Source organism: Paramisgurnus dabryanus, chromosome 8, assembly GCF_030506205.2.
Source record: "Paramisgurnus dabryanus chromosome 8, PD_genome_1.1, whole genome shotgun sequence".
In the NCBI taxonomy this organism is placed as follows: domain Eukaryota; kingdom Metazoa; phylum Chordata; class Actinopteri; order Cypriniformes; family Cobitidae; genus Paramisgurnus; species Paramisgurnus dabryanus.
Window position 1 is genome coordinate 32,635,188 of NC_133344.1, and position 24,522 is coordinate 32,659,709.

Genomic DNA, 24,522 nt, shown 5'->3' on the forward strand with positions numbered 1-24,522 from the left:
GTATTTATCATACAGTGTTAGCAACATTTTTGGTCTGACTTTGACTATTTGACTGCATTACACAAATAAAAATGATAAATAGTAAACACTCCTTTAACACTAAACTATTTTGTATATTGGCAGCATATGTAATCGATTATTTCTTTCCTTTGCAGTTAAATCATGATTTTCATATAAATAACTAAATAAATCTGCATTAAATGAAATCAAACTGCTATAAAACACTCGAGGAGATACGATCACTGTTATCTTGTTATGCGCATGGTCACGTGACGTGAATGTGCGCACGTGTAAGTGACAGAGGCGCTCATGGAGAGAGAGAGCGAAAGGGAGGGGCCGGAGGCAAGTTTACTAATCCTACTATTGTGAAATCTTCACTCATGAATATTAATTATGCTTCATGACTGGACGATTCAGGAACATTTTATGTTAATATTCATGAGCTTCGCCTTCGCCATAGTAGGACGCGCAATTTCGTTACCAGCGCAGTGTTAGAAGAGATACGAGGGCTACTTACTCTTTGTTTAGCAAGAATTGGATGGACAGAAATCATAATGTTTTATATAATGGTTTCTTTAAAAAATGTTATTTTAATAAGTGTTATTGTTTGAAGGCAGTCTGTAAGGACATGGATGGAAGCCCGGAAATTCAGTGTAACCGGGGCTGGTCAGTTGATATTGTTCAATGGTAAGCGGACTTATTTGTTATTTTCTTATAAAATTCGAGTTTGTACATTTGTGAGTGTTGTGTTATGAGAGTTGTTGTCTAAAACACCTTGCCTAGATATAACCTTGTAGTGTAAACTTTGTCGCTTATGCAGTAGACTACATATGCGTGTAATATAGAAATAAAATAAATTGAAAACACAACTGATATCTTAAGGAAGACTGTTTGACCTGTTTAAATAAAATATAATATTGATAATAATAAAACAATGAAAAGTAGATGATTTTTATGATGGAGTGTTCAGTTATATTCCGTTTTATATTCTTCATAGCCATAAATTTGCTTTTTACAACACACTACTTGGTAAACCCCACTTATTTATTTCAATGAATCGCATTATTACGATTTAAATAAGTTTAATAAGCATTTCTTGATGTTGGTATAAAATAAATGATGTGATTTAGGCTACTTTTTTGCATTTGCTACTTAATGTACAACTTCTGTTATGTTTTAAAGACATTAATAAATGTATAGCCTACTTTATACATTGATTATTGTGTCGATGCTTGCTAGTTTAGTTTAACGTGTATTTTTTATTAAGTAACCAATACTTCGTTTTACGTTCTTCTTTAGGCATTCACAAACCTATACCATGAGAAATAAACAGCCAAAGGAAATATGTTGACATGTTATTCTGTATTAAACAGCTGAAAGAAACACACACTGAGCTGTATTCGGCTGTGAAAGTTTTGGAGGCTCGTGCTAATAGCTCCGCTGTCAGGCATGTGCGGAGAGGATCGTGCGGAAAATGTGGCTTGGACGTGAGCTACGTGCGCACCCGCGGGTAGACGACATGACATGGAGATGTTGGAAAACAAGGACCTTATAAATGCACACGTAACCGAGAGTATCCGTTCAGCCCAAGAGCGAGTGCCGAATGGCTGTCCCGAGTCTCACGCAGTGAATAAAATGGGTCTTAACACGACCACGCCGGGTCACACGTCCAGATCGGTTCTGAAGGAATCGAAAACCGGTTTGCCATTGTGTAATGGAGAAGGATTAGGTTCTCCATCCACTACTACTGAAGGAACTTATTGCGATGGCCCACAATCAAACGGACTGGTGGAGACCCCAAAGCTCGGTCTCGCAACTCAACCTGATAGGTCTCTAAAGAGACCTTGTGGAGATGTGAGGTCAAGACAGGTCCAGCATCAGAAGAGAAAAGACTCAGGGTTAGGTGAAATGGGTTCTAGTGGTACTTCGGATACGTCCCATGGATCGAACACATTGCTCGAATGCAAACGGAGGAGACTAGAAACGGACCCCAAAACCGACAACGGCAAAAGTACACAGATCATTTCTTCCCTTGTTTCCAATCACCAACATAAAAACTGCACTCCTAATTCGGTCTATCATAACGGACACAAAGTGTCAGCCACAAAGCATGCATCACCCAGGCAGGTCGAGGTGCAGTCCGCTCCATCTGGGGTGACCACCAGTGCCGGATGGTCTCCAGAACACATGGCTCAGCACTATATAGTGCCCTGTATGAGGTTTTACGGCATTTGCGTCAGAGATGGCTTCTTGGGTGCTCGATTGGGGGATAAGGTTCTGGAGGAAGTGGAGATTTTAAACCGCAGTGGGAAGTTTCGAGGCGGGCAACTGGTGAGCCAAAAAAACATACCCTCTAGGAACATCCGTGGAGACCAGATAGCCTGGGTTGAAGGCAACGAGCCGGGGTGCGAGAACATCGGCTGCCTCATGGCTCACGTCGATGAGGCCATAATGCGCAGTGCAGCCAATGGACAGCTGGGTGATTATGTCATAAACGGGCGCACTAAGGTGAGTTCGAAGAGATGAGGTCATTCATGTGCTAACGCTTGTCAGTTTTTTTGGGAACTGTTTGGATATGTTAGTGTCATTCACCAGTTGTTATTTTGGGGATCATCAGTTCAAGGGCAAAATGGGCACATGCCAACCATCAGTGCACAGCTGTCATCGACAAGTTGTGTAGGGTTTTTATATGTAAGGAATAATTGACGATGGGCTGATGAATCCTAAAAAAATAATGCACACTCGAGGTGGTAATGCATACATTTTTGTTTTTCAAATAATTCAAAGGACCAGAATCAATTATTCCCCTTATACCATGGTTACTTATACCAGGGTTCTGTCCTGATTACTTTGAGGCGATGGTCCATGGGCGAGTCGCTAAAACACAATGATTGGTTTAAATTGACGCACACTAATATTATGTCACAATACCACTGCTTGTGTTATTAGTAAATATGTTACGCAACGTTTTGTACATGTATATGTAAATGCTTTGTCAGATATTTCAGAGCAATTGATGAAATAAGCTAGCCTGGTTAGCCAGACCTACATCAAGATGTAAGGTCTGGCAACTCTTCACACAAACGGCTCAATGCAAGGGGCGGGATATAAGGTTGTCCCTCAAAATGCCTCTGCACGCAATAGGATAGCGCTATGACGGATCAGAGCAACGAAGAAGGTGACGTAGTTACCGTAACCAGTCGGCAAAACTCCAAACACATCTTTCTTGCTTAAAAAGGACTTCAGTAGGGTTTATTTGCTCTTCTCTCAAAGAAAAACATAAGTCTAAGTCCTCCAGAGTCGCGGCCAAAGCCGCTTCAAAAGATAGCTGTTCGCCAGCAGCAGCAGCCATTCTCTGTTTTCAAGTAGGAACCGTTGCAGCTCTGTCGTCATCATGTTAAGCCCGCCCCACAGACGCTACACACGATGTGATTGGCCTGACCAAATTTTGGTTTTTGGACCGGTTAAGTGTATTGTGAGTGCCTAGACTAAACCCTGGCAGCAAATATATTTTGTGGCCGCTAGGGTGCGTCTAGATTTCTAGGCTAGAAATAAGCTTGTGCAACTTTCACATGCTCGCAAAGTGACACAAAAGTGCAAAGATGCAGAGAGCAACCACTTTAAATTTAGTGATGAAAGACTGAAAATATTGAAAATATTGAAAAAAAGTAGAAAATATTTAACTTGAGCGTAAAATTCGCATGACACGAAGTTAAATCCCGCGAGTAATCTAGAGTGAGTAACACGATGCCCCGCATTTTGTGTGTACGTAGCATTAGTCTGGGACGATGTAAAAACATTGTGCTCAGTACATCACACATTAGACCAATAGGCGGAGAATAGACGGTCCTTTTCGAACACATTCAACCACTTGCGCGTCTACACCAATAAAAGCAATCCGGTCGAATGTGTTTTCCACTATCTCTTAACGGGTGGACAAGTTCAAAATGTTTTACACCTCGTTTACGCCTGTATTTAGAGTCGTCCACTTGCGATCCGATCGACCAAAATAAAGCAATAAGCCCCAAGAAGCAGTGGGTTACCAGTGCATTTTATAACATCTAAGGGGCGTTGTTAGGCACAAGTGCCTAAAACCCCCTTAGATGTTATAAAATGCACTGTAACCACACTGCTTCGCGGGACTTATTGCTTTTATAAAACGGTTACTTCATATACATAGCAGGATTTCATAAAATAAAACACAAATAAGTTGTAATTACGGTACATTAGTACAAATATTAGTCTTCCGCCAAACAAAGTAGTTCCTCAGAATCAAGTGTGGCTGCAACAGAGCGCAGTTTACAATCAACACAGACGCAGCAAACACACAATGAAAATATGATTTAAGACTGTGGTGTTTATTTTATAAATCAACATTCATCTAATTTAATTTATACATTACGCAGCAACAGTGGCGCAGTGATACTTCTGTAAAGCGGTCTGAACCGTGAGGTTACCGGGGTATTTTATCCCGGCTTAGAACGCGTTTCAACCAATCAGAATGAAGAACCAGAACGAGCCGTTTTATAATGCATCTTAAACCAGGTGTAAACAGGGACAAAGTTACTGTCATACTATTTCACTGTTTTCAGCCTGTGTTTGTCTTGACTCTTGACCTTCATATAACTGTCAGCCCGAGAAAAGCTTTCCTATCAGATCTAAGATCAGTGTTTTTCTAGCCCATACACAACTTATTTTTCTGTCATGAAGGTGCGTGCAAGGGTTAGCATGCATGTGTACGAAGTCTAAAAAAGCGTAAACAGCAAAAGAGACTTGTATCTTAACATGCAAAGTTACTGATCAGATAAGATGTGAAACAATCACGTGTTCATGATTAAAATGAAAAACAGTTTATTTAAAAAATATGTGACAAATGCTGAAAAAGCCAAAGATGTATATTTTACATTACATTTATGCATTTTGCATGACTTTTTTTCAATGCTCTACTAGTTAAGCCACCCGGTAAAAGGAACAGATGTGAGTAAAAACATATCTCATGGCGTGCTAACATAACCATCAGTGAAATTGCTCAATTAGTCTGTGAAAATAGTCTCTCATAAGATTTACATAATCTCATATGGAGTCATCGACCTTTATGCTCTCTGAATCTTGTCAGCCCATAAATGCGTCAACTGCCCCTATGACGCACGTCTGGTTATTTGAGCTGGCCCGGTCCAATGGTATGTTACTGTATCATCTTCATGCTGTGTTGCTTACTAGATACAAATCAGACAGATGTATCTTTAATAGTTCCCGAGCTGTTGAATGACTGTTTATTTTGGTTTATAGCCACAACACCCAATAGCCCAGGTCCATGCAGCCATTGCTGTCCATTTCTATAGCCGTGAGAAACCTGAGCTAGATGACCTTCCTGTGAATCTTACAGTGGTGTTGGTGTGATGATCTCAGATGTTTTATAAGAGTGAGTCAGTTTGGAATGAATCTCCACAACTCACATGAATCTTCCGGCATGCAGTTACCGTACCAGCGTCAACCTTAATCTGCAGCGAATACTTTATAATTTGCAAGTGCTGTGTTAAATTCTTGAGTCGAAATAATGCTGATATCTTTCGTTTCTGTGTTTGTGAAGATAAGGCAGTCTGAATACGGTTTAGTATGAATAATCAGGTTTAAGAGAGTCATTGTTGATGTGTGCAGATACGGTATCAGTTGATAATATACAGACTAGACTAAACTAATGTAAAATACATGTAAAAAATGTATTGTAATATGAATTAACATTTAAAATTAATTAATATTTTCATGCATGTTATTCTGCATCTTATTTAAAATTCAAATCGTATTGCTTTCCTGCAGACGACGTAAACATTGGATGCTAAATAAATAAAAAATGCCCAAAAATGTATATATAAAATAAATGTAATACAAACATTACAATATGATTATATGATATTTATATAATTCTGGATGGGGTGACCGTACAACCTAAATTATGTTTATGATATCAGTGATGGTATGAGTATACTGTAAATAAAATATAGTTAAGTAGGAAAATCAACATAAAGGGCTTACTAATAGTGATTATTAAATATATTATTATATATTTAATAACAATACCACATTTTACAGTCTGATCAGAACAGCCTGTATTATTATTTTTTTCTAGTAAATGTCTTCTCAAAGCAAATAAAAATAGTAACAGGAAAATATACAAATGTAAGCACAACTTTTTTGGAAAGTCCCAAAAACCCAGTCTGTGTTATCCAATTCTCATAAATTGAGACCAAGATCATCAAAGTTTGATTTTAATCCTTTGAAATGACCTTACTTGGTCAATATTAAAGCTATCAAGGTTATATTTTCACAGAAGTTTTTTTTTACATTACGTAGGATGATTTTATAAAGAAAACAGTAAATCACTAAAAAGGAACTTTAGCTGGGTTTTTAAAGATAGGGTCACACACCCAACACTTGCAGAATAAAAATGTACACCCCTATATTTAAACACAATATTCCCACTTTGTTTAACTCTTCAATGCTGGTTGCATTAAGACTCCCTCAACAGGTTTTGTTTGTTCAGCTGCAAGATTTCTCCATCTTTTCTGTAGCTTTGACCTTCATGTAGTCGACTCTCTGCATTTATGTATTTTATTTTAATAAACCAAAAGTCTAGAAGGGAAGCCATGTCAAGCAGCTTCTGGTTGAATTAGTTTGAATATTTTTTTATTCATATAGTCCAGGGGTCTTCAACCTTTTTGAGAGCAAAGGCTACCACAATGGATAAAACTGTTTTACTTGTTTTTATTTTACTTGATATGTTTTATTATTGTTTAAAATGTTAACATACATAAAAGAAGCCAAGCTAATATAAAAATATGCAGAAAATAAATTTTACAATTGAGACTATTAACAGAATGTGCTTTGGTGGGCACTTCAGACTCTGTGCGGGCACCATGTTTGAGACCACTGATAGTCAATAATGGTCACCTTGATACCCTTGGTGATGTCTTTATAGATGGATTGCGCATATTCTTCTGGTGGCTTCACTTCTCGCTGTTATGTTAGCGTTCTATGTGCGAGTCATTTGTATAGATCAGTGGGTGTTATCATCCTGTGAGTCAAGAACCTGGTTATTGATTAAACGAAAAGATTAAACACGGTTGCAAGTATGAAACGCTTATGTACCGTTTCTCATACACGGCATCTTCACTGAGAACTCGATGCTGTCTTTACAGATTTAGGAACATCCATATCTTGCCATGTTCGAGCCAAATGTCTGGTCTTGTTTGCAGGTGTTGTGTTGGCGCTTTCTCCTGCTTTATAACCCGATTTGATCTTTTGTTGCATAGAGCCCAATCTTGTCTTAGTGATGAGTTCATAATAAGCAGGAAAGCATAGCTGTACCTGAGCGATGGCCAGTTCACACTGTATTTGAGAAGACACTTATGACTACTTTAACACCTCTTTCTGTCTAGATATATTGAAAGAGACGAGGGGTATGAGTAAACATGATGTAGCAATAGCTGACTATTACATTTTACAAGGAAAGTAATATACATTTAGAAATGTTTTATAGTTATTTCTATGTTTAAGATTTATTAACAGGATTGACAAATAGCATTTATACTTATTATTATTATTAATAATATTATTGTTATTAGACACCAATGTCTAAATGAAGACAATAGAAACGTTTTTATTACTCATCAAATTGTTCAAAATGAAATAGTGAATTGAAAATGTGCCCAATAGAAACACTGCGATTTCGCATAAACTCCCGGGTATCGCGAAAAAGTTTTTGCACTCAGGTGAGGTGGTTTTTCAAGTAACTTAAAAAATACATTTATTTTACAAAACTGCAATGGAACACCTGCAATTCACAGGTCACTTGACGTGCATAAAAGTCACATGATCATTCTTTAAATATGGCGCATATGTTTGATTGGAGGAAAATACAGAAGAGACCGTGAAGCACATGACGTTAAAATGCGGTCTCTCGCAGTATTTTGATGGTTCCCTTATGATGGTTCCATATTTTTTGGAATTAATTATCGGGACACAAAATATCATGTTTTAGTCGCAAAACATTGGTCAATGGAACGGCACCATTTCGCAATAGTTTTTATTGATATTTAGAAAATAGGGCAACATTTTTACGCAAATCTTTAATGGAAACTAGTGGCCAAAACATTTTAAGCTCACTCAGTTATTTAGTTGCTTTGCTTTAAATTTTGTCGCATTGTCAGTGGTTGCATTATCCCTCATGCGTCATTCCCGTGTGATCCTCTGGAAAGTAGGAAGTTTGCAGCCTGACTTATCTTTGATGAAGTGGATTGTTAAGCTCATATATTGGTGTGTATTTTGGCTTGTCGACAAATCGGTTGTTGTTGCAAAGCGTAAAACATCCCAATGCTCCTTTTTAGTTTCCCCTTGGCATTCTCCATACAATCCTGGCAACTAAGGTTCACTACAGTGCTTTCGGCTCGATATCGCATACCTCAGATTAAGAGTTTTGAAGGCATTGATCCTCTCTTTTTCACAGTGTAAATCGGTGCCTTTCCAAATATACAGCCCTGGATAAAATGGAGAAAGTATACATTTTTCTTCATACTATTATACATTTTACTATTTATAAGTATGTGTTTAGGTAAAATTATAAAAAAAAAATTATTCTGTGAACTACTTACAACATTTCTCCCAAATTCAACATAAAAAATATTATGCATTTATTTGCAATTAAATTTAAAATAAAAACTGGTAAAAATAGCAGAAATATGCAATTTTTCAGATCTTAAATACATTTTGAAACAACACAACACTAATGTTTTTACTTGTGGTTAAAAAATATATTTTTGTATGCTTTCACGTTGCTGTTGGACTGACTTAATTTCAGAGGTTTGCTTTTGTTGAAATTCAACAGACAATGAATAAAGGGCAAATTCGGAGTGGTAGTCCTATTTGTTTCCAAAGCTTTAGATTATTTGCTGTTATTTCGGTCTCCTGAGCTTTATCATATGAATTGCAGTTGGTAAAATAATTAGTCAAATTAGTTAGTTTTCGAGGTAATTGTTGTTTTTCCTCCGAGCACATAATTTGACCTTCTTTTACTTTATTTTAAGGTGATGAAACAGGTTGCTTGCTAGTAAGTACATTCACATAACATAGTTAACAAATCGCATTTTGTTTTTTCTTGTCAGTTTTTTTTTAAAGGGAAAGTTCGGCCAAAAATGATATTAAACCCATGATTTACTCACCCCCAAGCTGTCCGAGTTGCACATGTTCATAGTTTTTCAGACAAACACATTTTCTGATATTTTAGAAAATGTTTTAGATCTTTCAGTTGATTAAATGTAATGTTATGGGGTCCACAACCTTCAAGTCCAAAAAAAGTGCGTCCATCCTTCACAAATTAAATCCAAACGGCTCCAGGACGATAAACAAAGGTCTTCTGACGGTAATCAGCGCGGTGTTGTTGTAGAAATATCCATATTTAAAACTTTATCAACGTAAATAAATACCTTCCGGTAGCGCCGCCATCTTAGACTCCTCTGTATTCAGGAGAGAGTATTAGCGTAGTGTACGCACTTTTCTTAGTGACGTATGACAAATTCGGAGGGCGGGGGCACAGAGCAGCAGCAGAGTAGCCTCCGTAGGCTGCGTAAGCTCTCATCCTGAATGCGGACGCGACTAAGATGGCGGCGCTACCGGAAGGTATTTATTTTCGTTAATAAAGTTGAAGGTCGTGGACTATGGGTGGACCCCGTTACATTACATTTAATCAACTGAAAGATCTAAAACATTTTCTAAAATATCCGAAAATGTGTTTGTCTGAAAAACGATGGACATATGCAACTCGGACAGCTTGGGGGTGAGTAAATCATGGGTTTAATATCATTACCATGTCCACACCACAGACATTTCTTATCATCTTTTAAAAATAGGCTCCAGCTCCGGATTGGTTTTTGGGATCTCCCGACTTCCCGTGTTTCTTTCACTGATATTTCTCAGTGTTGTCTTGTGTGCAGCATGTCGCTCGGTCTCATGCAGGAGCCAATGCATGAGTTAACCACACCCACTTATTTACATTACGCGGTATACAAAAATAAAGCGAAACTAAAGAGCGTTTGAAAGCTGGGTTGAACCTTTTCCCACTGCATCAAAATAACTCTTCATGACTCTTGGGGCTAGTAACTCTCTTGTAGCCTCTCTGGTGCATTTATTGTTCCTGATCGCCCGCCTCTTTTGTTCTCTTTTTCCTCTCCTGTGCTTTATCAGATGCCTCGCTTTCTAGCTGGCCAAAATACTTTCCCGGCGTTGCCCTGGAAACAAGACGATGTAGTGCGTTGTATACTGCGAGAGAGTGAGTGTGGGAGCCTGTGGCCAGTTTGCTATACCTTGCCTTTCGTTTGAGTTTGTCTTCATCCTTATACGTATAATTTAATCTCTGCAATATGCCGTGCAGGGAAACGGCTGCAGAGGAAAGTTGGATGCGGGGGAATGAGGATAAAAATAAAGGGAACAGTGAGTGCCAGCATTCAGTCTGCAGCAGACCTCAAATGCCCCCCCTCTCCAGAGGACAGCATGTGCACAGAGAGTAACGTGCTTGTACGAGACTCGCACAACAACCATCTGTCCGCCCCTAAACATCACCAGAGTGCTGTTACATCAGTATGCATGAGGTACTGTAATGTACAGACTGTCTGTAATAACAATCAGGAACCCAAGGGCATTATGCAAAGGTAATGAGACTGTGGAGTGAATGATATGAAAGACATGGCACCAGGAGCAGACATCACCTTAGCAGACCTCACATTACCCCTAGAGGATAGCATGTGTGCATGAGTGAACTCTGCTTGTATGCGCGCACACAACAACCATCTGGGTTTTAGTCAGAACTGTGTAATGTTTTCTACCACCAAACACGCTGACACACAATGGAGAAACATTTTGGAGATTGTGAATAGTGTACAACTTTAGGGACAGCTGCAAAGTGTTATTTTAAAGTTGAACACACAAATAAAAAGGCATGCATGTGCAAGAGAATGTACACCAGTAAACCTTCCAACAGTACATTATTTTTAGTAGAAGCAAAAGTCTGCTATTTTAAAGAAATAGGAAATACCTTTACAAAGAACTGCCTTACTAATGCTACGTACGCACCAAACGCGAGGCACCGCGTTACTTGCTCTAGATTACTCGCGGCCCGCGGGATTTAACTTCGTGTCATGCAAATTTTGACGCGCTTGAGGGGAATAGCGCGTGTTTTCGCGCTAAATGCGCTGCCCATATTGCGTAATTCGCATCGCCCCACGCGAGGACTCGTCTGATTGTGTGTTTGCATTGACTTTGTATGTAATCTACTTGGCAAATAAACCACTAATGCCCATAGTCTGGTTAGGCCTTCATTATAAAAAACTGTCTGTGATAATAATGATGTGAACTTTGATTTACATGTATTTATTTTAGTTTCATTTTTGCAGGGGTTTAATCGCATCACAGTTGATCCGTAATCTGTACAGATCCATACGGCATGCGTTTCGCCGATTAATTGCAAATTTACAAAGTGAAAGTTTATCATTTGCACCTGTTTCTAAGTCTTGCAAATGTTAACATTCAAGCTCAAGAAGACACTGAAGTGCACACAGAAAATGTATTTTACATGCTTGTCAATTTTTTTATTGTTTTATTTTATTTCTCCCACCCCTGTTTTTGCTTATCAATGACTCAAAAACCATGATGTGATGTGAATCGTGAATTTTGTGATCCGTTTAACCACTAATTTTTAGTCATTTGGCACAGTAATTCAGTTAACGATAAGAGCCTCATTACCTACATATTTCAGTTTGTTGCTCTGGTGTGTTCTGGAAAATTTATGAGATGAATACATTACTGTCCAAAATGACTCAAACCCAGCATAATAAGTAACTATCTAGTTTATCCAGAAGAGAATTTCATAAAAGGAATTAAGTCATAATTTATTTGGAGTATGCTAATTACATGAAGCCAAAATTCAATTCATTAAAGGTGGCTGCTTGTAGTGATGGGCGATATGCCCCATTGTGAGGGTACATGAGCGATACATGATAGTATTGGGGGTGGGGCAGTAGTTTACCTATTTATTTATTTATTTGTTCATTTTTTACTCATTTATGACAAGCTACTTGCTTGGTGGACCAAAAAAGAAGCTTGTTTACTCTAAGGGCAACACTGTCAGGACCACAACCTTCTTAAAACTGATGCCATTAAGGAGTGGGAACAACTTACTCGCTGGTTTTAAACCCCTGCGCGCTTAACAACCTCTCTAGTGCAAGGAAATGTCAGAGCTATGCGTATTGCAAGCTCAGGTGTGAGGGTGAGTTAGAGTCATGCACATTACAAGTTCAAGTGCGAGAAAGAGTCTGTTCCATTCACGTTAAGGTCATAGCAAGAGTCCAAGACGCGCACATTACAAGTCCGGATGCAAGAAGGAATCCATGCAAGTGAAGCCCACAAACCCTCTCATGTGATGAAAAGCACGCAATGCGCAAGTTAATGTGAAACTATGATAATAGTAATTATAATTTAAAACTATAATGGGCACACATGCCAACTGTTGTCATGATGGCTCGCTATCAGCCATATGTCTTGTCTATCGGCACAAGCCTAGCTACTAGCATTGACATCACAATCATACCCATTCAAATCGCCATCCAAAGCCACGCCCCCTCCAAAGCACATGACACGCACAGACCAGGGGCCTCATTTATAAACGTTGCGTACGCACAAAAGAAGGCGTACGCCACTCTCTACGCAATAGTTGTTATTTATAAAAAGCAAACTTGACGGGAAAATGTGCTGTCCGTCACGCAAGCTCTGACCCAGGCGTACGCACAAAAACGGGTGAAATGAGAAATGGCGACACAGTCGGCAGATGGAAGAAAGAGGAAGAAACACGTGAAAGTGACAACAGTGCCTCTCATAAATAACATGAAGACTTCACAAAGCAAAAGTCTTACAATTAACAGCCTTACACGAACACCTGTTTGATCGATCAGCAGTGAAACAAAAAAATAAAGATATCGAAAATTACAACAGAAATTCAAATGAACACATATATATTTGCTAAAAGAAAAGTGAAATATGTTCTGCAATAATATTGGCATGTTGTGCAATTCATCCTCATAAAGAATATAGTTCACAGAACGAAATAATGTACAAAACTGATATTCTGGCGGAGCAGATATAGATGCAATTACATAGACAGATAGATAGATAATTAAGGAGATATACAGATAGATAGATAAATAAATAGATAGATGTATTAATTGTCCACTGGGGAAAGTTGTTTTCATAGTAAACCATATCTTCATAATCTACGGAATTATGGTATTCATGCATATGCCTTTACTGTGTTTTATTTTTGATAAAACAATGCATGGCGTATGTCTAAACCATTCAGAAAGCAACAAGAAATTACATTTGCGCTAAACAATGTCCCCTTTCCCCAACCCGTGGCAGACACACTCTGGCGATGGAGTGCTAGACGTTTTTGTGCCTCGACTTTGATGTCCGACCATTTCTTTATTTCGGCCACGGTCCGAGGTTGTGAGGCTACAGCATTTACGGAGTCTGCCACCGTTTGCCACTCAAGTGCCTTTTTTGGCATTAGTAATGCCCACACTGTGCCCTCCAAACAACATTTTTCTCCTCTTTTCCACCTCGCCAACGATAACTTCTACTTCACATTGAGTGAAGTTACGTTTTTTTGATTTCCTCTCTGTGTTTGCCATGATTTCGCAATCAATGCATATTAAATTGTGGGCGTTTCACGGACTATTTATGGACAACTATGGGCGTGTCATGAAGCCGCAAAAGCTGCGCTACATTTAGAATTGATTGTGATTTATTAAGGGAAAAATGCGTAGGATGTGCGTGCGCACGGTTTTATAAATCCGATTATTTCTGTGCGTACGCTCGTCCTATGTTTTATCCGTACGCCACTTCTGACGCAAATCCTACGCAAAGTTTTATAAATGAGGCCCCAGAAGCCTACTGTGTCATGTCTCATTCACCAGTTAGAAAACTTTGCAAATAAAGTGAATAACATAAACAATCAAAAGCAAGATCAGATGCAGCAAGTTTTCAGTTGTGTTGATGCAGTAGTAGTGCTTTTAATAAAAAAAAAAACATAAACTTATAAATATTGTTATGGTGATTCTTAAAGGTACACAAACTACATAAGCAATATAATGCGTTACTAAAATTGCAAAAAGCTAAGCAAAATTGCATTCATCCAATAATTGCATTCGGTCCTAATGCAACGATTAGTTGCAAATTTTTGATCTACACCTTTTACCGACGATACATATTTATATAAATACGCTTAGACAACTTAAAGGCAGGATAGGCAGGAATTATCAAAAAAACTTTTTTACAAATTTGTCTTTATATACCAATACAGCTCATTTTTCCATTCGGGACAAAACAAATGATTGGCTTGCGCGACTATCACTCTCTCACGTGACCATGGCACCACCCCTGTTGCTATGGGATCTGCCCACACATGCGCACACCCGATTGATTTGAACATGCACGAGGCACTCTAGGAAGAGCAAAAGAATGGCAGAGAAAGTGCATTCAGAACTCACAGTACCTGCATATCCAGTCAGCGAAGGCAAACAAGGCAAACGGAATAAACGAAGCAATCAAACGAGAGTAAATATCGCGTGGCTTTTCCTCGAGTCAACGATGCGGTAGCGGTATTGTCTCCAGAGTGTAGTCCTCATCAGAGTCAACAATGCTTTCATCACGGAAACTCTTCCATGTAAAACACTGGCTTAATAGTGAGTACTAAAAGCCATCCTATTTGTTTATATTCATAGTGATAAAGTTAGGTGTATTATTACATGCGATTGTGACATGATGTTACTACATGCACCGCGCTCCCAGCAGAGCCGGTCAGTGTCGCGCGTTCATGTGTTTTGGGGGCGTGGCTTTAGAAGAAACCCAGAAGGGAGGGGGTGGAGTGGATGGAAAAATGAGCTGTGAGATGTCTACAGACACTCGATTTTTATACTTTCTTTTTCAGAGTACTTACATTTTACTTATGCATTGGTATATAAAGACAGTTTAAACAAATTTGTAAAAAAGTTTTTTTAGATAATTGCTGCCTATGCTGCCTTTAACATAGTGATTTTTATTAGGATGTGAGGAGAGTAATCAAATCACCAACACTTCATTTAACTGTTTACTGTACCTGGTAAATGCGTTATCCAGAATAAGACATTAAATTCTTAATTTTTAATTGTAATATTGCTGTGTTTATTATAAACAATTTATCTGTGTAAGTCATTATTATTTTTTAATTGATCAACTCGGACAGTGTACTTCCACCCTCTTGTGAAGATCATTCTCTGGCGACATCAGCTAATCTGCTGCCAGTTCAATTTCTAAATGAAACGCCTACTTTTCTATATCCAATCAAAGTACAGTGAAAATACAAGTCACGGCCACCATTTTCCATTGCAGTATTCCGTTTTACTCGGAAATACGTCACAACATGGAAGTAAAGTCTATCACAACTTCCTGTTTAAGGGGACTTAGCAGTGCATGTAAATTGAGATAGTCATGTTAAAATTCAATAAATGTCAATATGAAATAAATATCATCTGCTTGACATGCAGCAGACGCTGTGCGTGTCCTTATCTTACCCTGATGTCCTACTTATCAACGGCTGTCTCATCATCAGGTTTACGCTGTTTTATCTCAGCACAGCCTGTGCTCAGTATCTACCTCCTCATCTTGACATGAAAGGAAGTTAAATGATGAAAACTATATTGTTTTGAAAAGCAGTTGCGTAATAACTGTAAATGTGAATATCAAATTGCTCATTAACAGATCTTGTGTCCCTCATGTGTGATATTAACAAATACAAAATTACCACCAATTATCATTGTTGTTTTTGTAAACAGTGATGATGTATTTTGTGGGCGTTTGTCATTCTTCTCTTACGACACAATGCCATGACCCACATTTGTTGTTTATCTTAATGCATATACCCACTGTGATACATAATCAGGTGGTTGACTATATTTTATTTTGGTTAGTAAGATAGCAATGCTAGGTGTTTGATTCTCAGTGAACACACAAACGTGTAAAACAAAATGTATAGATTGAATACACTTTCAGTCAGTTTAAATAAAAGCTAGCTAAGCAAGACTAACTACTGTATGGTCATAGTGTCACCTTATGATCTGTGGGTGTCTGAGATAATGTTCTCCTACATATCAAAACTAACAGTGTTGATAAGACTCTCAAAGCTTTTAAACGTGACCCTCAACGGGCACGGTCCATATCTTGTTAGCTCAGGCTTGTGTAACACCGATCATGGGTTTTGTACATGTTTGCTTGGACATCTACCAAAGTGGTATTGACCGCTTCTTTAGATATCACCAGACGTTTGTTTCATCCTATGAAAGGTCATGAGGGTTATTCTGGGGGATGAATATTTTGGGAAGTGAAAAACAAGGAAAGCATTAAAGGTTAATTCTTCATTCTGCAGTACAGAGCACTCCCAGTGCACTAGAAAGGATTGTAGTGGAATAATCATTCCTGGAAAATCTGTGCTTATTTTAAACAGAAGCAGACATAAGGTCTGCAATACGCTTTCGAAGTACGAATTCAGGATGTGAAAGGGACTGAAATAAAAGAGCAATAATAAAGAGCAAAGCTATAACCTACAGTGTACAGGTCACAAAGTGAAAGCATTGATGAGTAATGCAGTTCCTGTAAAGCTGAGTAGCTCTCTATTCACTATTAACATTGAAAACTTGAGTCGTCGGTGAGTCATCCTAGCTAGCTATGGTAATAGTAGCCTATAGTGTGCTTGCTGTAACTTTCATGATGATCCTGCCTCTCTTGTTCTTGCTTTTTCTAGTTTTGTGTCAGGAACATGACAGTCCCATGTTATGTGTGGAAGCACATGGCCATTGTTTGTTTTGGTGTGCCATGTCCTGTCTGGTCTCATGGCCCGCCCCCTCGTTTCCTCGTTAATTTGTTTTGATTGATTCATGCCCACACCTGTTGCCCTCATTATTTGCTCCCCTATTTAATGCCCTTGTGTTTGCTGTCCTGTGCTGATTTGTTTGTTAACGTTGAGTGTGATACCTTGTCCTTGAATAGCTGTATTAGCATTATAGTTAAGCCAAGTCTAGTTATATCAGTTTAGTGTTTTTATGGGCCCTATTTTAACGATCTGAAACGCAAGTACGAAGCGCAAAGCGCAAGTGAGTTTGTGGGCGGATCTTGGGCGCTGTTGCTATTTTCCCGGCGGGAGAAATAACTCTTGCGCCAGGCGCAAATCAATAAGGGGTTGGTCTGAAGTAGGTTCATTATAGGTGTGGTTTGGGCGTAACGTCAAATAAACCAATCAGAACGCTATCCAACATTCCCTTTAAACGCAAGGGCGCAAGTTCCATGGCGGGTTGCTATTATTATGACGGATTTACCAGGCGCACGCCAGGAGCGGTTCACAGCCGAGGAGACCCACGTTCTTGTAAGAGCAGTCAAAGACAGAGAAGTTGTTTTGTATGGGGATGGGAGAAACCCGCCCAAATCAGCGTCGGTTAAACAGGCGTGGGAGGAAATAGCCATAATTGTCTCATCAGCAAGCTGCAAGCGCTACAATGATGTCAGGAGACGGGAAATCAATTTTTTTGCACATATACGATTAAGGTCTGAACTTCCTATAACCATTATTTTTAAAGGATTTAAAAAATATTTCCTATTGATTTATTAAACATTTTTAGATTATCATTATTAAAAATTATCATTACCGCAACATGATATAACATTAAATATATGCATTTACAAACTCATATTTCGGTAATGAGAACTAAAAAGTTGTCTAGGTACTATGACAAACAAAATTTCAACTTTTATTTGGAGAGAAAAAATAAGAACTGCTCACCTGGTAGCCATCTTGAGTGTCACAGTCAATTATGTCCCTTCCAACAATTTTTTTTAATGTAAGTTCCATGAGGGCTTAAACAATGATTGAAAATTGTTGCGGAGGATGAGAAAATTGGTCTTGGACACATTTATATTCCTTATTATTCTCTTTACATTTACCAATGATCACCAAATACCACATGTTTCTTTACTGTAAATGTTTATAGTATAACATGCACTGAAGCTTTTTATATTATAGATTTTTTTAATTTATAAATATTTCCATGTCAAAAAAACCAAATACAGTCATGGACACATTGCGGTAATGAAAAGTTTCCCCTTAAATGTGGAAAAAACAACAAAATTGGTTTGTATGATGTCATTTGAAATCATGTGCAAATTAGTACATGAAGAGATGTTTGTAACTGTATGCTTCTTATTTTGATACTCTTACTCTGCATTTGCTTTTATTATCAAAATTTTTCATGACACCTCATAAGTCAATTTTGCGAGAATCACCCACCTGTCAATGTTTAAATCCTTTACGAGCATCAAGAATAACCTGCAGCAATCGGGCAAGCAAAACTGCATACGTTTGCTCAGACCCTGATGTGGCGCTAAGCACTTTCCACGTCAAAGACAGTTTGTATAAATATGGACTTTGCTGTGGATTTTTGAATACTTTACGATCAAATCTCTACAAACGTACGCTTTATAAATGAGGCTGCTGAGCACCCAAACTAAACCTGAGATATGTGGATGGTATTACTTTGATTAGACTGATCAACACATAAATACAAAGCTAATACAACTCAAATTATGGAGAAATTTATTTTTAACACAACAGTAAACTAAGTGCAGAACAAAATGTTGATGCAGGGCTGCTGCAGATAATACATCACCTTGTTTTTTTTAAAGAGGTGCAATTGTGGTTATGAGATATAATCAGGGTGCGATTTGTGAAAAATCAGAGGCGGGGATGATTTTCTCAAAGTTTATGAAAATAAACTAGAAGCCATGGGCTTATATTGATTATTCATGGTATTAAGCTATTTCTTGTAACTATTGAAATAAAATATGTTTAGAAATGTAACCAGTCCTACTCAAGCATTCTTATATTCAAACCACACATTTTAACTTTTACCACTGCATACAATTTTGTGAATGTGCATTTAATCTTTAAAAAACAGGAAGAAATGTAACATAAGGATTTAACTGTTTAAGTGTGATAGATAATTCATCAGACGCAGGGATATAAAGACCAAAGAGGGAAAAGCAAATCGCACCCTGGATTTTTTTATATTTAATTTCAATAACCACAACCAAGTTAAAAAAAAAATGTGACAGCCCTAGTCACTGTAAATAAACAGTAATCTATGTAAATGTTTTTCAAGATAACATTTTTCTCGTATTATTTGTTGTTTTATTCAAACGACATAATTGTCATCATTGTGTGAACTAATACAAATTTAGCATGCCGTAATTAAAACACGATGGGCTTTGGCTGCGTAGGAAGAAGCAGAGATTGAGAATACCAGCAGCTTTTGTCGCTCAGGGCTGTGAAAATAAGGTGGGCCGTAAATGCTTCATCCGCTATCTGCCCACGTGACGCACATCGTGTTTACCACGATACTGTACTCCGGTGATAAACTCTTAGATAACGGCTCGAGGGGTGGGGGGTTGGGGTGTTTACTCCTGGCCTTGATAAAGTCCTGACCGTATCACAGCTGGCAGCTAACAGCAGACACTGATGGCTCACATTCCTTCTGAACCCAACCGCTGCCTTGCCAAAACCAAAAACGTCACGAGCCGGATTCGAACTGGCGTCACCCGCATGTGCACCTAAACTTGACGTGTCGGGACATGTGACTCGTAGGCTCTATTGCCATGGCAACAAATGCAACTGCCAAGTCAAACACAACTAAAGTCTTTAACTCTGAAAGGACGAAGCAGCACGGTGACAGCCAGATTAAGTTAGCAGGATTCTGTCGAGGAAAAATCATCCTTAAGATTAATCTATGGTGGACAGGTCATTTTGTTGCTTCATCTAAGGTCAGAGCTGGGTGAAACGAAGGAATGTGGTGATAAACCCTTATAAACTGCACTGTCATAGGGAGTCTATCGGAGGCTGTAAAGCATTATGGACCCTCCACGTACACACCATACAGCACATGCTTTTTTTAAAGCATCAGCGTGCGTGCATTCTGGCAGGTGCCACGGTGAAATGCTTTGTCATTCTGCGGCATTAAAGCTCTTAAAGGGCCAGCACCTCGAAACTAAAGTAAAGAACCTCTAATAGTGTTTTAAAGTTGTCGATTGTTTTTAAATGCTCCTGTATAGCTCATTGGTAGAGCACCATGTTAGTAGGGAGAAAAGGTCATAGGTTTAAACCCAGGGAACCACATGCTAAAAAATATATTTTGTAATGCACTGCAAGTCGCATTGGATAAAACATCTACCAAATGCTTAAATGTAATGTTAATGCAAATGTATCTTTGTACAAAAGGTAACACGCTTATTGATGAAATGTATACCACTGTATGTCACTTTGGAATAAAAATCTGCCAAATCGTATTTTCTTGGCATTTCAGCTGCATGTACGCTTAAAGGGACACTCCACTTTTTTTAAATGTGATCGTTTTCCAGCTCCCCTAGAGTTAAACATTTGATTTATACCATTTTGGAATCCATTCAGCTGATCTCCGAGTCTGGTGATACCACTTTTAGCATAGCTTAGCATAATCCATTAAATCTGATTAGCACGATAAAATATAACCAAAGAGTTTCGATATTTTTCCTATTTTAAACTTGACTCTTTGCTTGGACTTTGCTGCTGTAACATGCTTGCTGCCGTAACACTGCTTGCTTCAACTTTCCGAAACTTGTAGGAAAAAGGAGGTGTGAGTTTGACCCAGAAATACTCTGTCACAAGCTCAACTGCTTTTTTGAAACTTTGCTTTTGTTTAGCATTAGGGTTACAACTCTTTAACTGTGTTGATAAGTCAGAATGCATGAATTAAAATTAAACCCCTCTTTAATCTCTGTTATCTACCAGGCCATGGTGGCGTGTTATCCTGGTAATGGAGCAGGATATGTAAGACATGTGGACAATCCCAATGGCGACGGACGTTGCATAACCTGCATCTACTATCTGAACAAAGACTGGGATGCGAAGGTATGATGTCACTCTTTCTCTGTTCTCTGATTGGGCATGGGTGTTACAATTAAGCAATATCATGAGCATGTGCAAACCAAACTGTTGTGTCTTTTGTGTGTGTCTGTATACGCAGGTACATGGAGGTTTATTGCAACTCTTCCCCGAGGGTCGTAACGTTGTCGCCAACATCGAGCCTCTGTTTGACCGGCTGCTTATTTTCTGGTCGGATCGGCGAAACCCACATGAGGTCAAACCAGCTTTTGCCACACGGTGAGTTTATCCACAGCTTCTGAATATCCTGGTAAACATTAGATTCAGGTTAAAGGGACGAAAGCCATTTGTTGCGTGCTCCTCTGGGTTCCTCTGGGCTCAAGGTCCACATTTGTAAACATTTCCTCTTTACACAAGCTCATCATAACCTCTCATCTATTAGACCGTCGTCCAAACACACACTCGCATACAGTATGCTAATGCACTCGTATGACCCCACTTCACGTGTCCAGCACTATTGTTCCCAGACCATTACAAACACAATTAAGATTTTATTTGATCCTGCTCTATAAATGCCACACCTGGTCAGCTGGTCTTCCTCAGGAAGGGTCTCTGTGTTGAAATGACACTTGAAACCTCTATTTTTTTATGACATTCCTTATTTAAAGACAGAAGAATGCTTTGCATATTTCCATTATGTTTTACATTACAATGTACATTGGGTGCATTTCAACCCATATCGCAGCTGGGGGCAAGGCGGGGCACAGGATGTACGCGTTTCCTGATTGTGAGAGCCTGTCGGGGTTGTCTGTAGCGTGCCGGGATGATAGACGCAGGAATAAACAAACCATCCGAATTGAGAGGCTCAGCACTCCGCGTGTGCTTCGCCTTAACCCTTACTGGGCTTCAATCTGACAATAACCCAAAACACAATGCCAGTGAGGCAGATGGGGTTAAAGGGGACATTTCAAAAGAAAATTTTAAGATGTAAAATAAATCTATGGTGTCCTCATAGTACATATGTGAAGTTTTAGCTCAAAAATATCACATAGATAATTTATTATAGCATGTAAAAATTACTACTTTATAGGTGTGAGCAAAAATGGGCCGTTTTTGGGTGTGTCCTTTAAATTGCAACTGAGTTTATCTCTGCACTAAATGGCAGCGGCATGGTTGGATAGTGCAGATTAAGGGGTGGTATTATCCACTTCTGACATCACAAGGGGAGCCAAATTTCAATGACCTATTTTTTATATGGTTGCAGAGAATGGTTTACCAAAACTAAGTTACTGGGTTGATCTTTTTTACATTTTCCAGGTTGAATTATAGCACTTGAACATGGAAAAAGTCCGATTTTCATAATATTTCCCCTTTAAAGATATCATTTACAGAATATATTTTTTTACAGAATGTTCTTTGAATTATGTAGGATTTTATGTAGACAGTACACCACAAATAATGACTTTAGCTGGGATTTCACAAACTGGGTAACAAGCAAGTAGAAAACAAGCAAAATATCTGCCAATGGGGTGAGAAAATTTTGCTTGAATTAAGTGTCATTCACCCCATTGGCAGATATTTTTGCTTGTTATAAGCACAAATTCACTTAAATTGTATATGTTTTGTCTAAAAGCTAAACTTTTTCTCTTAGGTAATTTTGCTCATCGAGAAAAGCATCTTTATTTAAGAATTTTTAGATATTTCTAATGAGTGTAATTATGTTTATGTAAGGGATAATGTGTAGGCAGCAGGTTGTTATCGCAGAAGTAAGCCCCGACAGTGTGATCATGACCCAACGCAAAGCAGGGCTTATTTCGTGATACACCTGCTGCATGTACATGATCACACTTATTACACGACTTATTACACCGCATACGTAAGGAGCATTAAATATGGATTTGAAATATTTGATTTGCTCATTTTTAATAAATGCTGACCTTCCATGAGGAAAACCTGCTTTCTTTTGGTTTTAATATAAGACAAGACGTTCAGATGTTATGAACACACTATTTGGTTTAATAATTTGTAAATTTAATGGGTTACCGTGTGTTTTGAGCGGTAGTTATCTGAAAATAACGAACCTTGGAATGTTGTGACTGGCCAATCAGAATCAAGCATTTTAGAATGACGTTTAATAAAGGTTATATTTTTTCATCTTCAATAAAAGTCCCCCTTTGCAAAATGGTACACCTGCCATTTTATCAAGCAGCTTAACTTCAAATGAAAGAACAGATCCTCTGGTTTCAAACTAAAAAATCTGGGTACGTTTCTTCAAAAATAGAAAATTTTGAGCAAAAAGCTGAGATAATTGCATTTTTGTGAAGGACTTTTGATAGAGATCAGATTCAGAGCGATCATCAAAACATACAGGAATTGTTTGCACTGAGGGAATACTTTCGGTTTTATAAGTTGGGTAAGAGAGGAATAGCGGAAATACAGATTGCCGGAAAGACTCATCGGCAGGGAAGCGTTTTCTCTTAATTGACGAGTAAACTAGTCAGTGGCGGGTAAAGCGTTATTGAAGTCTCATCCTGAGATGATTTCAAACAGTATTGAAGGAGTTTTTAAGCTCTATAGTTTTCAATTTGAACAAATATATATTTTAATCATCATCATACCTTGCAAAATGACAGCGTTTCCATAACGATGTTATACGACTACAATTTCATTTTGATGTCTTGTGAGAAGTCATTCAAAAAACTATCGATTTCATACGGCACCACGCGGACCAACATGCGGATGACATCAAAATACAGTGAGAACGGTTTGAGAACAATCGATTCCCGAATCGTTCTTGTGGTATTTTTTATGTTCTGCACTTCTGTGACGTCAAATGAAATCGAACACACCTCTTCCATCTTCTTCCTCAAACCACAAATACCATGCCAGTTTTAAAGAATAATCGTGTGATTTCTATGCACATCAGGTGAAGAATAGTTTCCATTGCAGTTTTGCGATATATTCCTATTTAGAATGTGTTTCTATTCAGAGTAATAATTATAATAATTAGTTACATTTATATAGCGCTTTTCCAGTGCTCAAAGCGCTTTACATATGACAACCACCACCAATGTAGTCATGGGCAGTAGTCATGCCCATTGAAATTGAGGGGGCATGTCCCCTCGGTTTTTTGAGCCAAATGGATTTTGCATGCAACCTCGAAATCAAAGAAGCGTCCATTAATCTGTTACTTTTGTTTAATCTGTTTAAAATGCCCAAATTATCAATTTTGTGCCGCATCCGTGTCACTTTTCAGAGATTTTAGCGTGTTTTGATTGTGTTACCTTACTTTATTCTGGGGGCAGGCGCTGCAGGCAGCGCAGTCGCATACATCATCACGGTGCATTCACACGGGGCGTAAGCGTTGACGCTTCCCATTCACTTTTAATGGGTGACGTCAAGTGTTGGCGAACTGAATTGTGGATCCGTCGGCGACGCGTCAGTGCCGTTGCTCGCGGCAGAAGTTGAACATTTCTCAACCTTTC

The 24,522-nt window shown here is 38.5% G+C and overlaps 1 protein-coding gene across 2 annotated transcripts in view; it reads left to right on the forward strand.

Annotated features, from left to right (window-relative positions):
• The first annotated feature begins 472 nt into the window (after positions 1-472).
• egln2 (egl-9 family hypoxia-inducible factor 2) overlaps positions 473-24,522 on the forward strand; it is a 28,438-nt gene continuing 4,388 nt past the window's right edge. The window contains exons 1-4 of one of the 2 annotated variants that reach the window (XM_065281575.1): positions 473-687; positions 1,300-2,508; positions 20,945-21,064; positions 21,180-21,316. In XM_065281575.1, the coding sequence (XP_065137647.1) occupies positions 1,525-2,508; positions 20,945-21,064; positions 21,180-21,316 (1,241 nt within the window). In that variant the 5' untranslated portion in view covers positions 473-687; positions 1,300-1,524. The remainder of the gene's footprint in view (positions 688-1,299; positions 2,509-20,944; positions 21,065-21,179; positions 21,317-24,522) is intronic. The other variant, XM_065281576.1, reaches the window with a different exon arrangement.